The 25254-nt window shown below is 35.6% G+C and overlaps 2 protein-coding genes across 13 annotated transcripts in view; both read right to left on the bottom strand.

The window, feature by feature from the left end:
* Positions 1 to 9685, bottom strand: part of mprip (myosin phosphatase Rho interacting protein) — a 77229-nt gene extending 67544 nt beyond the window's left edge. For 3 of the 5 annotated variants that reach the window (XM_015032652.1, XM_015032650.1, XM_015032651.1), the window contains exons 1-3: positions 8819 to 9685; positions 3583 to 3660; positions 899 to 964 (exon numbers count right to left, since the gene is read on the bottom strand). In XM_015032652.1, coding sequence (XP_014888138.1) covers positions 899 to 964; positions 3583 to 3660; positions 8819 to 8938 — 264 coding nt within the window. In that variant the 5' untranslated portion in view covers positions 8939 to 9685. The remainder of the gene's footprint in view (positions 1 to 898; positions 965 to 3582; positions 3661 to 8818) is intronic. The other 2 variants (XM_015032653.1, XM_015032654.1) reach the window with 2 other exon arrangements.
* Positions 9686 to 11499: 1814 nt separating this feature from the next.
* The window catches only part of LOC106947570 (actin-binding LIM protein 1-like), a 25119-nt gene continuing 11364 nt past the window's right edge, over positions 11500 to 25254 (bottom strand). For 2 of the 8 annotated variants that reach the window (XM_015032656.1, XM_015032662.1), the window contains exons 3-20: positions 23265 to 23448; positions 23074 to 23180; positions 22016 to 22142; positions 21800 to 21893; positions 21222 to 21309; positions 20243 to 20298; positions 20048 to 20104; positions 18699 to 18776; positions 17479 to 17643; positions 16319 to 16348; positions 16109 to 16238; positions 15062 to 15112; positions 13883 to 13947; positions 13337 to 13382; positions 13218 to 13225; positions 12474 to 12548; positions 12173 to 12253; positions 11500 to 11728 (exon numbers count right to left, since the gene is read on the bottom strand). In XM_015032656.1, the coding sequence (XP_014888142.1) occupies positions 11615 to 11728; positions 12173 to 12253; positions 12474 to 12548; positions 13218 to 13225; positions 13337 to 13382; positions 13883 to 13947; positions 15062 to 15112; positions 16109 to 16238; positions 16319 to 16348; positions 17479 to 17643; positions 18699 to 18776; positions 20048 to 20104; positions 20243 to 20298; positions 21222 to 21309; positions 21800 to 21893; positions 22016 to 22142; positions 23074 to 23180; positions 23265 to 23448 (1556 nt within the window). In that variant the 3' untranslated portion in view covers positions 11500 to 11614. The remainder of the gene's footprint in view (positions 11729 to 12172; positions 12254 to 12473; positions 12549 to 13217; positions 13226 to 13336; positions 13383 to 13882; positions 13948 to 15061; positions 15113 to 16108; positions 16239 to 16318; positions 16349 to 17478; positions 17644 to 18698; positions 18777 to 20047; positions 20105 to 20242; positions 20299 to 21221; positions 21310 to 21799; positions 21894 to 22015; positions 22143 to 23073; positions 23181 to 23264; positions 23449 to 25254) is intronic. The other 6 variants (XM_015032659.1, XM_015032663.1, XM_015032660.1 and 3 more) reach the window with 5 other exon arrangements.

Here is a 25254-nt window from a genome sequence, read left to right on the forward strand (position 1 = left end):
ATCTTAACGATAATTGATTAATTGTTCAATGCAGGTTTTGGCAGCTGTTTCTTGAACATAAACCAATTATTCTAAAGCAGCTCATGTAGGAACCGAGGCTCTATTTTTAGTGCCTCTTGATATTTCCTCCTCTCTGTTTCATGCTCTATTCAGAAAGCAGATGAAAGGATGAAGACTGACTTCTCCCTTTTTCCTCTCATCATCAACCTTCATCTCACAAAAACAACTTAATGCCTCCAAGATGATGAAAACACTAAGACCACTGCAGTATTAACAGGATAATTTACAGGCTACTTCATTAATTTAAGGATAATACAAAATCAAGCGAGTAATAAAAATAGAAACTGAGCTTTTATTTCACTGGGAAACCGTTTTTATGCAGCAGCTTTAACCTGATTTTAAAGTCCACGCTGAGGGAAAACAAGCTGAGCACCAGCTTAGGTCAATCAATACTCTGCAAAGCACAGAACCAACAGTTCCCATTATAATGGAAACGTTACACATGAAACCCACAACCGACGCTTATTTTACAGGCTTCAAAACAGCACAAAACGTTCAAAGATAAGGAGCTTTTTTATATACAGAGAGGAACGTTTTCTCTCCAAATAGGTAGTCACTGCAGGGTTCTTGCACAATGTGTGTGCAGAGTGTGTTAACCACAGAACAAACAATCTGGCCAGCACATGACTGCTTCTAGTATGAACACCATGTGGTGTCACTTCATTCCTCCCGACGCTCTGCTAGTTAGCTTCCTGTTAAAGCCAGGAAGATATTGCTCTTTGTTTGCTTTGCTTGTTGTTTGGACGCCAAAGCATTCCTCCTGCTGACAGCCGAGGCCAGTCATGTTTTAAATATTAGCTCCAGCCAGTAAAACCAGAATGAAAAAAGTTTAACTCACCATTTCGTCCAAGGCGTAGCGAAGTAACCCGTGCTCGTACAGGATGAAGAATCTTCTCTGCCATTTCTGTCAGGAAACAAATACAACTGTTGAAAAAAGTTGTGTAACATGATTTAACTTCCCTCTGGGGTTAATAAAGTATTTTTAAAATTTAATTTAACAAGTTTAAGTTGTTTTTAAGCCTGGGATTGTTTTCCATTTGATCTTTTGATCCTCCTTAGCTTATAAATAATGATTAATTAATGGTCTTTGAAGAGTTTGTTGGCATTCTTTCTAAACATGGAGCGAAACAAGGCCTCCAATCAAGCCGAACATTTCGTCAACAAGCATCATCTGCTCCAGATCATCCAGTTTAACATTTATTTCCTTCCACTCAAACAAAGAACATCTCCAGTAATGTCTGTGGGCCGACCAGGTTCAGCGACGCACCAATCAGTTTTTACTCGACCGGCCGGCTCTGATTGGGCGAAAAAGTAATGACAAATCAGATTTTTTTTTTCCTGTAAATGAAACCTATAAAAACTGAAAACTTCCACTTTTCCAGTCTAAAGGAACCAATAATTTTTAATCAATATAATGATAACAGCGGGACAATAATGAAAGAACACATTCTCAAAGATCAATAAACTTTCAATTCCAACTAACTTTTAACACTAAAAAAATAAACAACAGAAACAACAAATAAAAATTAATTATGAAGTCTCTGGAAACAAAATTGTCCTTCAGAATAAGGGCTGGTTGAGACCAAAACACCAGGCTGAAGACTGGTGGGGATCTTAGTATTTCACTGATTTGAGTTTTTGTGGAATCACTGCAGCTGAAATGAAGTACGTCTTGTTTGTCTGCTAATTTTATAATTATGTCATTTTTACCAAACTTAATTTTATTTTTTGTCGTACTATTTATCTACCTGTGATGTTGTGATTGTTGTGAAACACTTTGGTCAGCTGAGGTTGTTATAAATGTGCTATATCAATAATTTTTGACTAGACTTGAGAACGAGAGTAAAAAAAGAGAAAAATGTTAAATCAAAAGGAAATTATTGAGCTCATTTTAGTTTCTTATGACATTAATTTATTGCTTATGGCTACAGGCCAATTGTTGAGCCATTTATATATTTCCACTTTTATTTTTAATTTTGTCAGTTTTGGTCTTCCATACCCAACACAGAAACACACACTCATACATAACAGCAGTTTAGATTGACCAAATAACCTAACAGTCGTGTCTCTGGAAGCAGGGAGACCCGAGTCTTCCTGACCTTCTTTCTGCAAGGCAGCAGTGCTACTAGCTACGATGCTAAACACCAAATGTTATCATTTCAACATCAGAGCCAACTAAAATATTCAAGCTCAGGATCACGATACAACCACAGACTAACAAGCTGCTACGCTGAAACGCTCCTAAATATTAGTCACTGAACGCATCAGCCATTTTACTCTGTTATTAGCCGACTGCTTACATCAGCGCTACGTAGAAGCAGCCAATTACAGCCCAGCAGTAAGAACAGGACTGCAAGGAGAGGCAGAACGTATCAGGGATGATGTCAAAGTGGCAGCAGCAGACTGATGACAAGAGATCAAGGGGTGCTTTTCCCAAAACACACATGGAAACCATCAGCGTGGCTGTGGGAACTCGGTCCTCCCCCACAGGCTGCCCTCCCCTCCCTCGCCTCGTTTTGGGATGAACCCGCAGCATAATCTGAGAGCTGATAAAGTTAAGCTCCCATTAACATGATGATAGGGAGGTGGGAATCCCAAAATTATGTAAATATTCGACTCATTATTGCCTCACAACAAGGATTTCTGTGATAGAGTGCCAAACTCCCACAGGAACACTGTAAAAACACAAAATATTACAGAGTATTTTTGGTTGGATTTGTTTGTAAAAAGACAAAACTAACTTACAAGTAACTTTTCAGCAAGATATTGAGTCAATAAACCCTTAATATTCATAAACAAGTACCAGTTCGGCTGGAAGATTATTTCACTTAACAGACATTATTCACATGTTTTAAGATCATCAATATTAAGGAATTATTGACTTAAAACAAACGTTACTTGTAATTTAGTTTTGTCTCTTTTCAAGTGAACTACAAATATTAACATTAGAAACTCGACCAAAAATACTTGGTAGGATTTTATGTTTTTGCAGTGTAGCTGCTGTTCCTTTGGTAGATTCTGCAGATTCACTGCAAAAGCACAAAATCTTACCAAGTATTTTTGGTCTAGTTTCTAATGCGAATACTTAATACACATAAAATAAGACAAAACTAACTTAGAAGTAACTTTTCACCACGACAAAGGAGCATGTTTTAAGTAAGAAAACATTTTTTAAATAGTTCCACTTATTTTTATTTCAATAATAAGACATTTTTTCCATGTTTTAAGTAAAATAATCTGCCAGTGGAACTAAAACTTCTTCATCAATATTAAGGAATTATTGACTTGAAACAAACTCCTACATCTTATCGAAAGTTACTTGTAAACTAGTTTTGTCTTAATTCAAGTAAACTGAGATATTTACAATAAAAACTAGACCAAAAACAGTTGGTAAGATTTTGTGTTTTTGCAGTGAACCTCACACTCCAATGAACTGAACCACTAGGAGCACCAAACAGAAAACAGCTTTTCATTTTTGTCATTTCGCTGTGATTTGGTGTGAAGTGAACCAGAAAAACTTACTCTAGATCGGTGTAAGGGGTTGTCGAAGTTTGTTCCCTCTGGTGCCAGTAGCAACCATCCTCCATATATGGGTTTGGCCTGGTGGGATATGGGAGCAAAAACACAAAGAATTAAAAACAAAACTTTCATAGAGATTCTGGGTGATAAACTGGCAGTTTTTAGGCCTGTAATTACCGTGGAAATTAATGATAATATTGTCATTTTGAAACAATTTTTAACTAATACGATAATAACGGCATATTGACGCACTCAGAGATCAAACAACGGATATTTAACACTAACTGAAAAATGTGTTAAATATCCAAAATAAAAAACACAACATTAATTAAAATGGATTATGAAGTTTCTATAAACAAAATTGCATTTAAAAAAATATTAAATTTTCATGTCAGACAGAGAAAACAGGTGAACAGGGCAGGTAGTTCAAACTTGGTGTCAAATGTTTGCAGTGTTTTCAAAATGCCGACTATAAAACGACATTAAAGGGGAGCAGCTCTTTAGCGACTGCTGTTCATACGAAACTCATTTATCGTGTGATTAACTTACTGTTAGGGCTGAGTGATGTGGTTGAAAAATAAAATCTAATTTTTCATGCCAGATTCGATTTTAACAGAATATTTTTTTCGCTTTCTTTTCTAAAAATAAAATTACAAACATATAATATTTTCAAAAAGAGGTTTTTATTTCAGTCATCCCGTGTTTGGAGTATCAAGCTCAAGCTCCAAGAATTTGCTTACTTACTAGAATAAATTCACAATATCAGCAGAATAAAAATGTGATTTTACCAGAAAAAAAAATTTAAATTAAAAAGAAAAAAGTTGTTTAAAATATATTTTTATAAAGATCTGACATGACCAGCTCAGTTTGTGTAATTTTCTTCAAAATAGAATCAGTTATTTGCACGATCCTTTCAACGTCGTGCTGATGGTAATAATTTGATGTTGATGAGTTAAAAGATTAAATAATTGCTTATCTGTAAAACTTGGACCAAAGTTTAACTTCACAAGATTCTCAACATTCCTCATTTTAATTTTTTGGGGGTTTTTTTCCCCTCGTAAAATTGCTTCTTCATTTCAACTTTATTCTGGTCAATTACTATCTTTCAGAATTACATATTAATTTATGCAAATCTGTTGCATAAAACCCCAATTAAAGACATTTTAGAGTGCATTTGCCATGTGAGTAAATATGTATGATAAATTCAAATGAGCTCAATAATTTCCATTCTGATGGTTAATATTCTTTAAAGGACCTTTTTGTTTACAGAGACTTTATAATGCATTTTATTTATGGCTTTGGTTGTGTGAGATTTTTACTTGTTTTTGGTTATTAGGTTTTATTCTAGATATTTAAAATATCCAGTGTTAAGTGTTCTTTACAAAATTTACATTTCTGCATTAGCGACATGTTAGTTGGAAATGGTCTGAAAACAACATTATTGTTTGTAATCGTGAAAGGCCTAAATGTTAGAAATGGTAAAAAGACTGAAAGCATGGGAAAGCTTTGGAGGCACTTTGACCCTGTTCCAGAACATTTTACCACGCGTTTCATTTTCTAGCATTAGTCACTAAATGCCTGGAGTTGAGCTGGCTTCCCTCCAGAGCACCATGCTGGCTCACAAAGAAAAAAATAAATAAAAAGAGCCAAACGCGTGATTTCTCCCTGTGATCATGTCGGTGGGCGGCCCGGCAGGCGGGTGGGCGGCCGGAGGAAACAAGAGGCGAAAAAAAAAACTGCAGATCACAAGCTGGAGAGAAAAGCAGCAGAAATCTATGGGAGAAGTGAAGCAAACACTGCAAAAACAGAACGTCTTACCAAGTACTTTTGGTCTAGGTTCTAGTGCAAATATTTTAATACACTTAAAATAAGACCACGACATAGAAACATGTTTTAGGTCAATAATTCTTTAATATTGGTGAAATAGTTCTAGTTCCACTGGCGCTGTTACCTAGCAACCACAGCCAAGCCCAGTCCGTAACCTAGCAACCCAGTTCTAACTAATTCCACTGGCAGATTATTTCACTTATGACAAGACATTTTTCCCATGTTATAACTGAAATAATATGGAAGTAGAACTGGAACTGTTTCATCAATATTAAGGAATTATTTACTTAAAACAAGCTCTTATATCCTGATGAAAAGTTATCTGTTAGCTGACAGATAAGTATCATATTTTATATTATCATATTTCAGGAGTACTAAAATATCTGCACTAGAAAATAGACCAAAAATACTTGGTAAGATTTTGTGGTTTTGCAGTGAAACTGGGATCACTGTTGGCAGTTTTTGTAGAGCCAAAAAAACCTCATGAACCAACTTCCTCATTGCTTTCTGCACAGAAGAGCAATTAAAGTTTATGCTGAAATCATCCAGATATCTACAGAGCTTATATATCCTCTCTTATGTAATCCAGTTGAGGTTTATTACATGGCATCTTCCAGTTTGAGGTTGTGATTACAGCTTAGATTGTAAAAAGCCGAGTATAATCTGCAACAAAATCCTCTTTCACTTTGATTACAAACACATTCCTCTTCTGAACGACTGCAAACAAAATTAGTCGTAATCTTAACTTTTGACAGCCAGGAATTTGACCCATAATGATAGAAAAAACTGCATGTTTCAAAAATAAAGTCAACAAAATGGCAGAAATCTGAACTGAGCGCAGGAAAACATTTCTCCTCACATGACCTGACAGAACAGAGACAAAACTGAGATAAATGTAGGTCATTTGTTCCCCTTCAGCAGTTAAACGGAGCAACTTTAATCTGTTCTGGTCGAGATCAGAAATAAAACTAAAATAGGAGATTATTCTAAAAATATGGGCAGAAAACTTATTTTTCAAAGCTAGTCACTAACTATGAAACAGAATCAATAAGAAAATAAACATTAAATGAACAGGAACTTATGGTGTTTGTTGGATGTATGTGAAACAAAAATCCATCTTCTCAATCACATTTAATAAAAACAATGAGAAGGTCTGCCAAGATAAATTTGGCTAAATGATAAATTGTCCCAGAAATTATTGCAATAAGCAATAATATTGTTTTGAGACCATTTTCAAGTAATAAAACAGTAATAATGGCATAATAATGCAAGAAAATATTAGAAAATATTCTCAAAGATCAACAAACTTTCAATTCTAAAGAACATTTGACACTGGAAGTGGAAGACATTTTAAATATCCAAAATAAACAAACAAAACAACAGAAACAATAAATTAATTAATTATGAAGTCTGTAAACAAAACTGTTGTTAAAAATGGCCAGTTAAGACCAAAGCACCAGACTGAAAACTTTTATCATCCAGTTTATGGTGCAAAGAGAAAAACGACAAATCATGCAAATAAAAATTATTGATCTTGTTTTAATCTATCATGCAATTAATTGACTTATTGCTTATTGTGGCAGGAATAACAATAAGAAAATACTTTATAATGCAAAATACTTGGCAGTTGGCATAAAAGCCAAAACACTGAATTACAACTCAGCATGTTTGCAGCTGATAGTCATAGGTTAAATATGTTATTCATAAAAAGAAACTATATATATTCTGGTTATTGAGTTGAACAGAAAACTTTCTATTTTACAGAGATTTTTTCTTTCTCTTTTCCATCCAGGTTATCCGAGCCAAACACCTGGAAACTGATGATGAGTCTTGGTTAGTCACCAATGTATCAACTTTATAAACACCTTGTCTAAACTGATGACTAAACATATCAGATGTTGAACATGCTCCGATGCATTCAGAGCTTTTGTTTTAGTCAACTTTCTGCTCCAGTTACACAATAAAATGAACCTGAGTTCATCTCTGTGGAATCCCATCCTCATAGTTTATTTGGGTGTAGATAATAAACAATAAGGAGGATGATTATACATAAACAATAAGGAGGATGATTATACATCACATATAGGTGTCTGGGAAGAATTTGATCAATTTGGGGGTCAATTTATCACCAATCATCCACTGAATAATACTTTAATCAAGTGAAAGTTTATAGAAAAAAGAAGTGGTCTAAGCAGGGAACCTTGTGGTACTCCATAACCAACACTGGTGAACACAGAAAATTACTATCAGCAACATAAACAAACTGAAATCTGTCAGATAAATGTGCACCAACATAATACAACCATCTATTATGACCTGCATTCAGAGATTTTATGTCTACTTTGAACAACTATTTTTAGTGAAACCCCGTCTACTCAGTCTCTACAGTTTGTTCTGTAAAAATTCACTGATTTTTCATATATTATGTAGAAGACATTCCCAAGAAAATGCTGCTGAAATACTTAGGCGTAATTCCAGTTGACACACAATTGGATGGCATTTGCAAAGCAGCCATTTATTTTCCTTAGTGCTATTTAGCTGTATCACACCAAAAGTGAATATAAGGAAGACTGTAGATGCTAGCTTCTTTGTTTCCTCTGTCTGTATCAATGCATATTAAGGTATATTTGGTGCTTGAATTACTAAAATAGGCAGTTAAAAACTTTTTTTTGAGGCGGTCTCAAGTATTCACGAATACTGGGGTCCACTGCATTCACCACAGCAACAAATTGTGCCAGCTTAATCATTTACATTTATGTATTAATTGCCAAGTGTCCCAGCTATCAATTTGATTAAATGGGGGAGGAGGGGATTTATCATCAATCATCTGCTGAGTAACACTTCAATCAAGTTAAAGTTTATAGAAAAAAAGAATTGGTCAAAGCAGGGAACCTTGTGGTACTTCATAACCAACACTGGTGCACTTTATCAGAGCATAATAAGGTAAATTTGGTGTTTGAATTACTAAAAGTAATCAGTTATGAGCAATTTTCTTTTTTAGGGGTCTAAAGTATTCGCAAGTACCAGTGGTTCATTTATTTCACCAAATCAACATAAATAAATTGCCAACTAGCATCTCAACTATCAATTCTATAAATCCATTTTAAGATAAAATGACAGAAGTCACTTTTACTACAAATAATACAAATGTCAATTCTTTCAATACTTAACCAGAAATTCTTTCATTTGCTATTCAGAAAATGTTAGGAAATTTTACAGAAGTTTTGCCTTGTTTGCTTATGCCTCAGGCCGGCTTTGTGTTGTATTCTGATTCAACTGTATATGAATAAAGGTAATTAAAAACGTTCCCTTTGGCTATAACCTAATTATCTCCAATTAGCTTCACATTCGCACTTAGCAGCCTATGATAAACAATCATAAAACGGTATTAATATTGACATATAAATAATACCTGATTTAAGTCCTCATCGTTCAGCAGATGTGACTCTCTGGGTTTGAAGCAGTTTTGACATTTACTTTTGTTGAAAATGTTGGCTTGAAATTTCCGACAGGCGTTTTCTTTCAGTGACATGATGGTCGGTAAAGAAGAAAGTTTTTAAGAGGAAAAATAAAAAATAAAACAACCAGTCCCTGTTTGAGGATCCAGTCCTCCAAGGTAGACTGGGAAATTCGGGTAAAAACTGACTCCACCGAAGAAGAAACCGTGAAGTCCATCCACAGGGGGTAACCGCGCGTGGGTTCACCTGTCCTGCGTGACGTGATGCGGTTAGTAACCGCTCCGTTAAGTCAAATCAGTCATCGTGCGCGCGGGGGTCGGGCTCGTGCAGCTAACGTCGAGCTGCTAACTTTTTCTCCCCCTCCTGGAAAAGTTGTACAGTCAGCCGTTAGAAGGAAACACGCAGTCAGTGCGGGGTTTTAGTCTCTCAAACGCGTCCCGCAGCGAAGTGACGACGCTTCACAGGTGACGCTCCGGGCCTCCAGCTCGCTGCAAAAGTCCCGTCAGCCTCCATCGGCCGTAACGGCTGCACCGAAGCGAAGGAGCGGGGGGCGGGGGAAAGGGAAAGCGGAGGGGAGGGAGTCCACTTCTTCGGCCCTTTTTGGACGTTAAATGAGTGACATCGTCGTGAAACAATCTTCTCACTGCCTCTAACGTTTGTCTTCATAGCCAAACATCGCTAAAACAACTTCAAACACGCCATCCACGGAGCTGTCACGCAGCTGGATCCATTCCCGTGGTGTGGCTGCTGTGCTCTGCTGCGCAATCTGCGGTCGATGTTTTCGTGAAAATCCTCGTTCTGGCTAAACGGAGAAGGGGGCGGGGCTACGAGGAGCGGAGCGCAGAGTGGCACTTACCTCAACCAATCACATGCTGGTCACGCTTCAACTGTCCAATGAAAAGCATCCGACTGCATGCTCATCTTGTTTTCGTCATGGTGGGCTTTAAAGAGCCAACGATGGAAAACTAATGTGATTAAAAGTATTTTAACGCAATTTTTTAATTATTTAACTTTGGTTATTTTGTTTGTATTTCCTCTAACGCATGTAAAGCACTTTGAATTTCCTTGTTGCTGAAAATATGCTACACAAAATTACCTGAAATTACCTTATAAATTAATTAAATAATAATGATGATAGTTATTATTATTATTATTATTATTATTATTATTATTATTATTATTATGTTTTCTTTTTATAAACTGACATAATCAAAAGTAGTTTGACCTTTTTTTCAACAGAAAAAAATTATTTGATTTTAAATGATCTAATAATATAATGGTTATTATTATCATTTTATATATTACTTTTACAAACTGATATCAAATAATCAAAAGTATTTTCACAGTTTTTTCTGGAGAAAATCAAAACATTTGATTTTATATTAAACAATAATGATCATTTTTATTGCTTGTATCATTTTTGTATTTATCTAAACCCCTGGAATCTGCCCTTTTAGGATTTTTATTAAACCAGATTGTTTCATTTGTTTATCAAATGTAAGGAACTGAAAACGTTTTAAATATTCAGGGAGTTTACATGTATTCAGTATAATTTAATTTGCATTTGTTTGTTTTTTATTATTTTACATACATAAAGAGGACTTTTGTGTTTGAAAGCAAATCTTTAGGAAATACAGTAACTGTGTGCTTTTTAATTTAGGCTGCAGGCGCCATCTGTTGGTCGTACATTTCAAATAATTGCATCCGCTGGAAATTATTTATTTATTTTTAGCTAATGTGGTGTGTTATGTCATTTTTTGAAAAGTTATGTAGTGAATGAATAAAGAAATTAAAAATGATGCAAATATTCAAAGTAAAACTCCAGTCCAAAGTTAGAAAATGTGTGCTTTACATTTGAAAATCAATAAATACACAGTTTGTGAGAAGGAAGATTTTATTTCTGGTGCTTGAAGTGGTGATGAAGCTGCAATATTAAGATGCATATGTGGTAAAACACGAAAAGAAAAATATCTCCAAACAATATTACTTAAAACATTTCAGTGATGATTTATTCACACAATTCCTCCCTGCAATCTCAAATCTGTTTCCATGTCTGTGTCCAAGAAAGAAGAGTTTTCATGTTTTAATGCAACTCAAAACAAAGTATTTCTTAGTCATCCATGCATAATTTCTCTGCTGAACATGAAATTTTGTGATTTTTTTCAATAAAGTCTAAAATTAAATAAACTGAATAACTAAAAAGACTTAAAATAATTAAAAATAATAGATTTTATGTACATTTTCCAAAGGCCATAAACAGAAAAAACTGTCAACAAACATAACACAAAGGCTGAAAGGATCAATTTTTACCCATTTTTTATCCTAAACTAAAAGGTTGAACTCTACAAATGATCCAGTATTAATCTAAACATGCTAAGCTAACATGCTAACATCTAACACTCACGGACAGAAATGTTTATTTGGAAAATTATAAAATATGCATCAGTTCAACAGTCATAACTAGAAATTCCAGAAATAGAAACACTGAATTAAATCTTACTAAATCAGTTATTTATTAAGCTATAAATAACTGTCAACTCTTAATAAACCTGTTGTAATAAACAGAACGTCAACAGTTTCTGAGATCAAAGTATGAAAATTATCTTGCAGATGCTTTACAGCTGCTAATTGAGGCTTTAATTTTGAATTATTAACTATTTATAGATAATTGTTTAATCTAACTTAAGGTGAAGCCAAATGTCAACATCAAACACCAAGAAAAGGAAATAAAGTCTAAAAATAACAAACATTTAGAAAAGATTTGCCGCCTTCTTCATGTCGTTGCGCTTCCAAAGCGGAAGTTTGTCAAATTCCTGGATTTTCATCCCGAAGATTTCAAAGAATGAATCTGGGGATAGGTGGCGCTGTGACAAACGAAGCAGGAGAGAGTGAAACTAAAGAAAAAGTGTAAATATAATTATACCCCTGTTAAACGTCACACTGATGAGTATCTGTCTCATGTTTTTACAGAAAGACAATGTTTTTGTTAAATGATCTAAATGCTGATAATCAAGGAGAGCAATGGTGAGGTCAGACACTGATGTTGGACGTGTGACTCAGTCCCAAAATGTGACATTTTACCCAACAAGCCCCTATTGCCTGCTGAAAAGCTACTTGGAAGCTAGTTTTATCTTATTTCAAGTGTACTAAGATATTTACAATAAAAGCTAGCTGAAAAATACTTGGTGAGATTTTGTGTTTTTGCAGTGAATCTGCAGAATTTACCAGAGGAACAGCAGCTACACTGCAAAAACACAACTCCTTCTAGCCTCCAACCGTTGTGCATTTGGATCTGACCGTTGTTTTACCTCGAGTCTCGTTCTGTCCACGTCTTTGGGGAGTTTCACTCGGCCTCCATTTGAGACTTTAAGGACCTCGTATGGATAGACCTTGATGGGACAAACAGAGGTAGAAGATGCTTTTAAAGGCCAGATTTACTAATTTCTGAACATTGATTTGTGTGACAAAGCAGATAATCAAGCAATGACTTCTGAAGTAGCAACAGGACTGAAGTTAATAGCAAGCAGGATGACGATAAGAATGTAAGAAATACAACGACAAACTGAGGAATCTGAACAGATAATAGAGTAAATATAAAACAATACTTGCTTTAGGTTCCAATAAATTAGGCATAGACACTCCTCTATCCACTCGGGTTAGTGGGATCTGATCATCGGTGGTGAGCTACAGGATGAGACGTGCAGAGAGCAGGAAGTCATGGCGCGATGAATCAGCAGGTAAGCAGAGCGGATAGATTACTGGGAGGTTAATAACTGCTGAGTTTGCATATATTACTGATTCGTTTCTAATAATGTTTATGGCTTCCTCTTTTGATTATGATCTATTATCTTTCAGTGTTATCAGTGAACATCAGTTCATTGATGTTTTATTGATAAAATGAGCATTATGCTCGATAAGAATCCAAGTTTATACTGCAAAAGCACAAAATCTTACCAAGTATTTCTGTCTAAAAACTAACTTATGAGTAACTTTTCAGCAATATAAAGGAGCAATAATTCCTTAATATTAATGACAAATTATTAGTTCCACTGGCAGATTATTTCACTTGTAACATTTTTCCAATGTTATAAGTGAAATAATCCATCAGTGGAACTAGAAGTTTTTCTTCAATATTAAAGAATTAACTTAAATCAAGCTCTGATATTTTACTGAAAAGTTACTTTTAAGTTAGTTTTGTCTTATTTCACATGTAGTAAAATATTTGCATTAGTCCAAAAATTCTCGGTATTGTGTTGTTTTTGCAGTGTAGCTAATTTTCCGCCACAGAGCCGTTGGACACAGTGAAGAGAGGCGGTGATAAAAGGACGACCAGGACGAGTCGCTCTCACGCACCTTCAAGCCTGAAAGGAGAGGAGAAGAAGAAGAAAACATCACCGGTTTAAAATTAGCATCTAAAAAAGTTGGTAAAATTATGAGCAATGATGTGGAAGAGATAAAACCTGCATACTTACTGAATCTGTCAGTGCTGGTGAGGCGGTAACCAGGCGGAAAACGAGGCTTAAGCAGCAGAAAACATGAGAAATTACATTTCTAATTTTAAAAGTTTTCTCATTTTAAAATAACAGGAATAAAGTTGAAAACACGATGGCAATAAAGTCAGTATTACAAGAACAAAGTAAAAATACTGAGACTTTATTATCATATTACAATTTTATTCTTGTGCAGTTTTATTCTTGTAATGTTATCACTTTATTTTCATGTAAGTTTATTCTCACAATTTTATGACTTTATTCTCATAATTAATTGTAATTTTTTAATTCTATTAATTTCTAAAAACATTTTCCCTGGAAATACTAATACTCCATCATACTGATGTGAAGAGACATGCTACAGGACATGAAAATATCATATTATTATTGTCCTTCTGTGGTTATAAGTATATAAATCATTTTCAGTCTGGTTAATTTAACTCTAAAGTTTCACTGTGATCCAGTAGATTGATGAATTAAAGCCATTTTTTCCTTTCTGTTGGTGGAACAGGGACAAGATTTGCTCACCAAACTCAGGAAGTTGTGGCTGAATCCGGGCAGAGACGCAGTTTGGGTTGAGCCGGAATCTGGATCTGTGTGAAAGTGAGACAGCAGACAGATAAGCTCCTCATGAGACGACTTACGGCTCAATTCCCCGAAACGGATCAGATTACTGAGGAAATCAGAGTTGAACTGGATTGTCCTCTTGATTAAAACCTGTTTATTTCATGTATACCAAATCATACCAACTATTTGTAGTCTAGTTTCTATTCAGCTGCCACTGACAACTGAATAAAAAATCTCACAGCCTGAGTCATGAAAAAAAATCAGCAATAATCTGGATTATGCCGAATCCAAATGTTTAAAGAAAGAAATGGGAGTTTCACCACGTTATTCATTCATTTACAAATGTCACATATTCAAACTAAACAGCTTGCTAATATTTAGTTAGCAAACTAAATATTTAACTTTACATTAATTTAAGTGTCTGATGTACGGCTGCTGTGTGGGAGACGGGAACTAAAACTCCCATCTTCCACGGATTAATGAAGTTTCTATTTATCTATCTATTTACTTTGGAGCTAAATATTTAGCTTCAAATTAAATATTTAATTAATCTCACGATAAATATTTACCTTGATAGCTAAATATTTAGCTTCAAACTAAATATTTAGTTAGTTAACCAGCTAGCTGCTAACTAAATATTTAGCTAGCAAGCTAATATTTTGCTTGCTAGCTAAATCTTTACTTTGGAGGTAAATATTTAACTTCAAACAAAAATATTTAGTTAAGTTGAAGCTACATATTTTGCTAGTAAGCTAAGTATTTAGCTTACTAGCAAAATATTTAGCTTCCTAGCTAAATATTTAAAGAGGAGTTATATATCTACAAATGTATCTATAAATGTTTAGTTTGAAACTTTATAAATGAATGAATAAAATAGTAAAAATATGACTTTGAAAAACTAGCCCTGATTTTTTTTCTTTATTATTGCTCTTGATTTTTGACTGTAACTTTACAAACTTCATGCAGTTCAGCTTCAGTAAAATGTCTTTATAATTCAGAGCTTTTCCTAAAGTTTAAGGTCAACCTTAAAGCTAATCACATGTAAGTCAAAACATATTTCATATAACACAGTTTTATAAAAATGTTAGTGTGTCAATAGTCACTTGACTGAAGGTTAATAATTGTCACTGAAAGCTCTACCTGGCTGTTTGTAAACTGGACGCCTCCTGTGCAAATCGAAGCTTTCACCTGCTGGAAGGAGGACAGTAACTGTTAGCTGCTAACTGTTAGCTGCTAACTGTTAGCTGCTAACTGTTAGCAGGACGTTTGTTTCTCTGGATGTTTCGATCAGAATCGCTGCTTCGATGTTCTTGGTTTTCTGCTACTTAGTGTTTGACAAATATTAAAAAGAAAATACTTCAATCAGTGACTCCTGCTGATTGATTGTTCATATTGATACCAAACAGGATAAAAACAAACACAACCTTAGGAATGCTTAGATAACACTTGGGATAATTATTGTAATAGAAAATGTTCAATAAAATGCTCAGAAACAGAAAAACTAATCAAAATCTGAAATTAAACCAGTTTTGTTTTCAGTAATGTAGATCAGGTCTGGAGTCTGACCACTAGGTGGCTCTGTTTCACTGGAAAATAATATTTTTCTTCTTGCAGTCATATTCAATAAATGAGAATATTATTGATGAGTTCATTTGTTATATAAGTAAATTACCCACAGATTAATGTCTTCAAGCCTTTATTTCTGTTAGATATGATGATTTTCTGATTTCAACCAATGAAAACACAACATTTAAGATTAGAATATCACAACACACCATTAAATTTAATAAAAAGTATTTTTAAAGTTTCTAGTTTATAATGTTGGGCCACATTTTGGACACCTCTGTCTTGGTTTTCTTTCAACTGTAACTCCATGTGAAAAGTAAAGATGTATTATTTTTCTTAAACTTCACATTGTGCTCAACTTTGTGTTTATCTATCATAAAATATTTTTTTCTGAAATGAAGGAAAAGGAAATGAGCAGATGAGTTTTAGAAAGAAATGTGTGATTAAAGGAGAAGCAGGCCAGGTTTCATTTTTGTTCCCAGGTGGTAAAAAGGGAGAACCCTGTAACTTTAAGGAGGTAAAATGATACAGGAAGTGATGGAAAAGTGGAAAATCATAGAGAAGGAGAGTAAAGAATGAACATTGTAATTTTCTGTAATTATTTCTGCGTTTGTTTTTCACCTGGTCGGTGGAAATGCTGCGGTGATCTGGACAGAGCCGGACTGTAGCTGTGTCGACACCACATGGTTTGACCTCCAAACGGACCGTCACTTGAAGATTTTGGCACACACGGTCTCGTTTCAAAGTTCTCCTTTAAAAAATGGATGGAAAAGATGGAGATGAGCGACTGGTTGGGTTTTAACCTGCATGAGGAGAGAAGGTGGTTTTTACCTCTGTGGTTTCAGACACGTTTCCTGGTGACTGAAGCAGAAAAAAGAGGAAAAATCAATGCAGTTACAGAAACTTAACTTCCTGTACAAGAAGGAACCAGAAAACTGTCACTCAGATTGTTCTCAGATAGTTTAGCATTAAATCTAAAGCTAAAAGTTTAGGATACGTCTTTATTGCAAATGTTAAAGCTGCAGTAGGAGTTATGCCAATGAGGAGCGGCGGGCAGTGCTAGCCAAAAAGTTAGCAGCGGTAACGCTAACACACAAACAACCGCTAGTTCTGCTGATGCTAAAGTGCTATGCTAACACATAGCACTTCATTGAGGAGGCTCTGAATACAATATGTGTCATTTTTTAAATTTTTTTGTTTCATCACCAACATGATAGCATAAGGCCACTGCAGACAGGAATAAAAGGAGGAGTAAATTTCCACCCAAAACTCGGAAGTTGTGAGATTAATCTTGAGAAATTTTCAAGAAAATACTTGGAAATCTCTGATTATGAAAAGCCTAAAGTTTGCTAGAAAGAAATTTAATTTTGAGATCAATCTCAGAAATTTTCTAGAAAAAAACTTTTCAGTTTTAAAAGTCACAATTTTTTTACTTTTCAAATTATTAAGTCCCTAATTTATTAATATTATGTAAAAGTTCTACTTCCACTGGCAGATTATTACTTATAATGTTATTAGTGAAATAATCTGCCAGTGGAACTAGAACTGGGTTGCTAGGTAACAGGCTGGGCTTGGCCACGGTTGCTAGGTAACAGGCTGGGCTTGGCCACGGCTGCTAGGTAACAGGCTAGGCTTGGCCGCGGTTGCTAGGTAACAGGCTGGCTTGGCCGCGGTTGCTAGGTAACGGTGTCAGTAGAAGTAGAACTTTTTCATCAATATCAATATATTATTGACTCTAAATAAGCTCTTATGTGTTGCTGAAAAGTTACTTGTAAGTTAGTTTTGTCTTATTTCTACTCAGATATTTACAATAAAAACTAGAAAAAAATACCTGCAGTTCAATTTTTATTGTAACAAACCCTGAATATCTGTGTTTTCCCTTTAGAGTTATGCTCTGCTTTGTGAAGATTCGTCACATAAAATCCAGTTTTAAGCTGTGATATGTGAAGTGTGGAACAGTTAAAACACAGATCTGTGTCTGAAGGCGTTACCTCGGTCAGGCTTCGTCCGGTTGCAGCGTCTCCTCCGGCATCCAGAGCGCAGGAGTTCACAGGTTTATAGGAAATCATGTCTGGATGCTCTATATCATATATAGCCTTGACTCTGGGAATTGCTGCTAAGTCTCGGTAATCAATAATCTCATTATCTACTTTTGCCTGGAAGAAGGAGCGGAGACATTCACAGACACATACAGAGACAGTGGAGGTTAGGCTGAGGGGAAACTGACAGGTTTACGTCTCAGCAGGGAGGAATCAAGCTTTAATCCCGCAGCACCATGACTCCCCTGCCGTTGGCACTTCATAGCCTGAGTCTAACAGCTCTTCCTCCTGTTTCTGTTCAGATCAAGGCTTTTGGTTCACACGGTGCTTTGATGGGAATTAAAGTGTTTTTCTTTTAAAAAGCCACAGTGAAAGGCGAAATGCAGGAAAACACACCAAAGCACCATTTCATTAAGCAGCTCAGCCTCATAAGAGGCTGATTCACTCTAATGGAGAAAATGTAAACTAAAATCACATTTTCTCAAAACAATGAAAGCTACTTCCGATCAGTCAAGGTTCAGAAATCTTTAGAAAATCTAAGTATGAAGAAAATGACTCTTATGCAGCTTCCACAAAATGTCCTAAAACGAAACATCTTTCATAATCGCCTCATCCAGGTGACTGCCCTGTATGAATGAAAGTGTTTAACTGAAACAAGGTGCAAAACATGGAGAACACTGCGAAAAAATGAACATTACCATAGATTTAGGTCTAGTTTCTACCGCAAATATCTTATTTCACTTAAAATAAGATATAACTGACATATAAGTAACTTTTCAAGAAGATATAGGAGCTTGTTTTTGTTTAGAGTCAATAATTCCTTAATAATGGTGAAAATGTTTTAGTTCCACTGGTGCTGTTACCTAGCAACCCCAGCCAAGCCCAGGCCATCGCCTAGCAACCCATTTCTAGTTGCACTGGCAGATTATTCACTTAGAATATGAGAAAAATGTCTTATTAATTCTAGTGCTTTATTTAAAAAAATATTAAGGAATTATTTCCTGAAAACAAGCTCCTATACTGTACTAAAAAGTTACTTATAAGTTGGTTTTGTCTTATTTCAAGTGCACCAAGATACTCACACTAGAACCTAGACCCATAGTACTTGGTAGGATTTTGTGTTTTTGCAGTGTAAGAGAAGATTCTGTAAACGAAGCAGCGTCAGAACTTACACAGATGGTTCTGCCGGGGCTGCTGGGAGTGCAGGATCCGGGTCGAGAGCAGGAGCTTTCAGATGACGATCTGTTGGGCTGGAGAACAACAAACAGTCTGAATGTTCCTCAGGTTAGGGAGGCAAGCAGCAACGATTCAACAACCAACAACATTGAGGAAGGAATGTCAGTACAACCTTACAGCTTTGAAAAGCAGAAGTGGAGCCTGCTGCACAACCAACAAGAACGCAGTAAGTGGTTTCTGATTGGTAAGTCAACAACTAAACACTTTATCTTTTTCAGCAGCCATTGTACAGACCATATAGCGGGAAAACCAGCTGACCAAATGCCATGGAGCTCTGCTGGGGTTGCTAGGTAACAGGCAGAACTCTGCTGGCGTTGCTAGGTAATGGGCAGAACTCTGCTGGGGTTGCTAGGCAATGCCGCAGTGCCTGCTGATTTGTGACGTTGCATTCTGGAGTTTTTTGAAACGGCTCAATGTCCAGACAACAAAACTCTTTAATTTAATGTCAAAAACAGCTGGGTAAACAGAGCGCACACATCTGACGTCTCACACGAGCTGCATTTATAAAATGAGACAGAAAATATTAAAACATTTTATGATATTCTAATTGTTTGAGCTCTACTTTTATTACAAACTTATTTTTGCTGTGGACGTGAGAGCAAACTGGGGTGCTGCTGTGAATTTAGGAAAATCTGCACAAAACACAAAAATCTGAAAAAAAAAAAAAAAAAAAACAGCAAATCATGCACCAAAATCAGTAAAGGAGTGAAAAATTCTCTAACATGCCAAAAAATTAGTATTTTTATTCAATTTTAAGTAATAACCTACCTTACTTCAGCTAAGTTTCAAAGTTTTATCCAACATTTTGTCATGCTGCAATTATAAACTTTATTTGGATTTGATGTGGCCATCGGTTCATCCAGTTAATTAGTCTGGAATGAATTAATGACATTCTATTTGAAAACCAAATAGTGACAAAATAAGCAATATTTTCAATTCAAAAACCTTTCTGTGCTGCTGAATGAGCAAAAACATTTATTGTTTTTAATCTGTCAAACCAACAGATTGGTATGATGGCGTATTAGAAAAAAGGAAGAGAATATTTCTGCATTTGCTACAAAAAACAGAAATTTTTATTTTAATCTCAGAAGTTTCTAAACTTTTATATTTCCATGAGGGCAAAAACGTTTTTCAGCGCCGTTTTCATTAATTCCTAATGAAACTCATTAGGAATTAATTACTGGCTGTTGCATGACAAAATGTTTAGAGTTGCTGGATGTTTTTCATGCTTGGTTTGGTGCTGACCTCCAGCAGTGCAGAAAAACAAACTACAAACAGTAATGACCTTCAGTTCACGTGGAGGGAAAAAGAAATCAAGACATGGAGTCTTTGGTCTGCTGACCTGGAAAGGAAATGTGAACATGTGATGTTGTGAAGCTAACGCTACGTTAAAGAGCGTGAAGCTTGAGAGAAACGGCACAGCTGGTAAAACCAAAGAGAGATTCTGGTTTTGAATCTTTACATTTCTGAAGGAGCTCACCCTGCAGCTCTCTGCTCTGCTGCTGTCTTTGCAGTTTGGATGCCAGATTGTTGAACCTGTGAAAATGTCGACAGTTAGCTTAAAAAACCAGAAACGTTCCACAACCAAGAGCCAGGGCTGGGCAATAAATCAGTTTTATTGATTCAGTGAAATTTATGAAGATTTAATTTTTGGAAAATTTGGACTTTTTAACTCCTTGGTTTTCCATAGTTCATGGCGGCCATCTTGTTTGACAGTCTATTTATCTCAACTTTACCACAACATTTTAGGGTTAGGCTATGATTTCTTTTTTTTTATTATTATTTGAATAAAGTCAGAATATTACAAAAATACAGCTGTAAATGAAAACACTGGAAATAATAAGAGAATTAAGTTTTAATATTACCAGAATAAGTCGTAATATTAGGAGAACGAAGTCGTAATTTTATGAGAAAATAAAATCATGAAAAATAAAAACTTAAAATGAGGAATGTTGAGCATCTTGGCGAAATGATGGTGTGTTAGAGACATTTTAGACAGAAAAAATAGTTATTTCTGGCATAATGTCTCTCAAAACCAGGAATTTTCAGTTTTAAAAGTCAGAAATTTCCATGTTTTTTTTATTTTATTTTTTTTAGATTTTTTTTAAATCTCAAAGTTTTTGTTTTTTTAGTAAATATTTTTACTTTTTAGACTCAGAAATTTCTTAGTTTTTTCTAGAAATTTTCTGAGATTAATCTAAAAGTTCTTTTTCAAGCTAATTTTAAACTTTTCAAACTCAGGAATGTCTGACTATATCCTGGTAATGAGACCATTTTGAAAAATTGTAGCATAATACTGTACAAAACCACTGTTTAAAAATATTTTCTGTCATTTATAATTTATTCTTCAGAAAATAAATTAAGGTGGGAAATTGATTAAAATCAGATCTGTTATGTTAGATTTATTTTTTTTTCTACTCAGAGTAACAACCTCATCAGACTGAATCAGCCGTACTCACCCTGAACGTACATTTCCTCTCCTTCTGTGAACATTTTGCCACATCGGCTGCATTTTGCACAGCCGGGGTGATAATGTCGTTCTCCAGCCTACAAACAGGAAACAGGCGGATCAGACTGTATCAATCATATTGTTCAATGTTCCATTTATTATCATCAGTGTTAAAAATCTCTGACCTATTATGCTTCTTTGAGCAGGTTAGGACCTGTTGTCTATAGAAAACATATTCATTACATTTTTGCTTCAAATTATTCTTAAATAATGAGATTTTAGGGTCAGTTCTGCCTATTTTGAGTCCCTTTCAGAATTCCTAGGTTGCTAGGTAACGGGCTGGGCTTGGGTGGGGTTGCTAGGAAACGGCGCATTGCCAGTCTAACGTCTCTTAACATTCGGGAGGTTTTTGAAAAGGCTCAAGTTCCAGACACCAAAAAACATAAATTTATTCTCAGAAAAAAAAAAAACCGCTGGGAGGTTTTAAAGCATCGGATGTGTTTTCAGAAGCAGCTGAGACCCAAATAGGGTTAAAAAAACGGACAAAAAAGAAATGTTGCTAAAAACAAACAACATGACCTTTCTCACCTCAAGGAGTTTTCCTGTTATGAACCTCTGACACGCTTCACATTTGACCCCAAACTGAGCCTGGTAGTCCCTCTCGCAGTACGGGAAGCCATCCCTGACACATGAGAGCACACATTTTCTGGTTGGTTCAGATTTTAGAAAATATCTTTGGTTTATTAAAGCTAGCTAAATAAGGCAAACCTGAAGGAAAGCATGAATGGAAGGGGGTGTACTTACTTATTGATGTACTCCCCACTCAGGATCCTCCTGCAGGTTTTACATTTGAAGCAGCCGAGGTGCCACTGAGCTCCCAGCGCCAACAGAGCCTGGCCGTTCTTAATGTCTCTGCCGCAACCAGAACAATCTGACGGACAAAAACACAAACATACTCACATTCAAAAATACTTTATTAATCCCAAGGGGAAATTAAACAACGTCCGGGAATGAACTTCATGGTTTATACTGATATAACTAAAAATAAAATTCCCTTCTCACTCTCTGCGGGTGGTCTCTCTCTCTCTCTCTCTCTCTTTTCATCCTCTGAGCTCGGGTCCTCTACCAGAGGCCTGGGAGCTTGAGGGTTCCTCCAGTATCTTGGCTGTGCCTAGAACTGCACATTTCTGGACTGAGATGTCTGATGTTGTTCCTGATATCTGTTGTAGCCACTGCTCCAGTTTGGGGGTGACTGCCCCGAGGGCCCCGATGACCACAGGCACCACTGTGGTCTTCACCTTCATGGCCTTCTCCAGTTCCTCTCTGAGGCCCTGGTATTTCTCCAGTTTCTCGTCCTCCTTTTTCCTCATGTTGTAGTCACTTGGTATTGCTACATCCACCACAACGGCTTTCCTCTGTTCTTTATCCACCACCACAATGTCCGGTTGGTTCGCCATTACCATCTTGTCTGTGTGTGTGTATATATACATATATATATATATATATATATATATATATATATATATATATATATATATATATATATATATATATATATATATATATGTTTTTATTTGTAATTATGTGAGTTTTTGTCCTCCATACATAAGTTCCACAGTGTTGTATTTCTATATGAAGTATAGTAGCTTATTGATACACTTCAATGTTAATTTAAGAAAACAAATTAGAGAATCTTTAAAAATTCATTCAGTTCAGTTTGACTGTTATTAGACGGTGATCTGATCTTATTGGCAGCCTGAAATCCTTTAAAGAGCCGCAATCTTTAACACCCCAAGAGGTTTAGAGGATCAAACCTCATGATTTATTATATTTTATATGAGAGTGAAGGTATAACCACTTACTGTTGGGATGTCGGATGTGATTAGACGGTGACGCGGGTTCAGTGCAGCGCTGGCAGAGACATTCTTTTCCCCTGAAGGTAACGAAGTCGCCTGCAGGGAAGGGCTGCCTGAGACGCAGAGAAAACAAACAGAGATAAGACCAAACCGTCCCTCCCTCAACCTGAAGCTGGCAGATTATTGTGTTTAATTACTTGCACAGGGTGCACACGAAGCAGGCCGGGTGGTAGGACTTCCCCAGGACGGTGACCACTTCCCCCTCCACGAATTCGCCGCAGTTGGTGCATGGCGTGCCGTGGAAGCGCTGGAAGTCCACCGGGCAGAGGCAGTCGCCGTTCCTCATAAAGAAGCCGCTCAGAGCCAGATCACAGCCGCACACTGGGGGAAAGGGAGGCATTTTAAAAAATCTGCATCAGCTGCTGGACATCGTATCGTTTAGTATTTATCGTTAGAAAAAAAAAAACAAAAAAAAATCAATTAATTGCATGATAAATTAAAACAATATTAATAATAAATAATAATTTCCATTTGCACGATTTACTGTTTTCTCTCTCTTTTTTACCAAAATCTGGTCCGTCGGTCTCAACTAGACTTTTTTAAGGGTTAGTTGAGACCAACTAAATTATTGCTAACTAAATATTTAACTAGCAACCTAAATATTTAGCAAGCAAGCTAAATATTTAGCTACCTAAATACGTAGCTAGCTAGATAGCAAGTTAAATAATATTTAGCTGGCTAGCAAGCTAAATATTTATCTTGGTGGCCAAATATTTAGCTGGATGCTAAATATTTAGCTGGATGCTAAATATTTAGCTAGTTAGCAAGTCTATACTGGTCAATGTATTTGGATTCATCTTGTTCAAATACTTAGCTTAGCGAGTAAGCTATGCATTTACCTTGGTGGAAAAATATTTAGATAACATATTTAGTTAGCTTGCGAACTAAGTATTTAGCAGGCCAAGTAAGTACTTAGCTAGTAGCTAACAAGCTAAATATTTATCTTACTAGCTAAATATTTAGAAAGCAAGCTAAATATTTAGGTCCAAGTTAACTATTTAGCTTGGAAAGTAAATATTTAATTTGAAATTAAATGGTTAGTTTTCAAGCTAAATATTTAGCTTCATATCCAAATATTTAGTTTGGAACTACAAGGTGAATGACACGGTGAAAACATCATTGAAAAATTAACACTATTTTTTTATCCTTCTATGACACACTAACCAAATCAAAATATGGCTGTAATTTTTTATTGTGTAACTTTACAAACATCATAGTTAAAGCCAGGTTATTGTACTTGAAAGTGATGGATGACTCTACAGTTAAGTAAAGGGAACACTGTCTAATTTCTCAGAGAAATGCTCAGATGGAAGCTAAGGTTTCACAGTCTGAAGTATCGTCTTTTATTAGACTGTTGTCACATTTTGGACTCCATACGAACAACTGAATGTAACCAGAGCTTATGTAATCACACCTGAAACAGACTAAAGATGGGCTGTAAGTTATTGCCAGTCTAATGATAAAGATTAATCTGTCTGACCAGACTTTCTGAAACGATGCTGATCGGGTCATGCATGTAAATCTTTGTCTCTGTCAGCTAAGTGGCAGCTGCCACTGACGTCCTTTCCTCTGCACTTGTTTGGAGACATTTGATACTCTGTCCTTCAGAATGCACCGGGATGCCAGAAACAGATTTACGCCGCTCTATTCTGGTCCGCTGAGACTCACTCAGAGAAAAACTGTAGGATTTAAATCACTTTCTTCACTATGACTGTTTATTTATTATAACCTTACAGAGTATTTTGGTCTATTTTTTAATGTAAATATTCTAGTTCACTTGAAATAAGACAAAACTATCTTCAGCAAGACATAGGAGCTTGTTCCACTTAAAATTATTTCACTAATAATATGAGAAAAATGTCTCACTATAAATGAAACAATCTGCCAGTGGAACAAGGATTTTTGGAACAATATCCAGGACATATTTATTTAAAGCAAGCTCTTATATCTTACTTGTAAGTCAGTTTGTCTTATTTCAAATGTATTAAAATATTTATTTATTCTAGAACTATCTAGTGTTGCTGCTGATCCTTGGATATATTCTGCAGATTCACTGCAAAACACAAAATCTTATCAAGTGATTTTGATCCAGTTTCCAGTGCAAATATCTTAGTACACTTGACATAA

Source organism: Poecilia latipinna, unplaced genomic scaffold (assembly GCF_001443285.1).
Source record: "Poecilia latipinna isolate Pla-1442-1.1 unplaced genomic scaffold, P_latipinna-1.0 Scaffold247, whole genome shotgun sequence".
In the NCBI taxonomy this organism is placed as follows: Eukaryota; Metazoa; Chordata; class Actinopteri; order Cyprinodontiformes; family Poeciliidae; genus Poecilia; species Poecilia latipinna.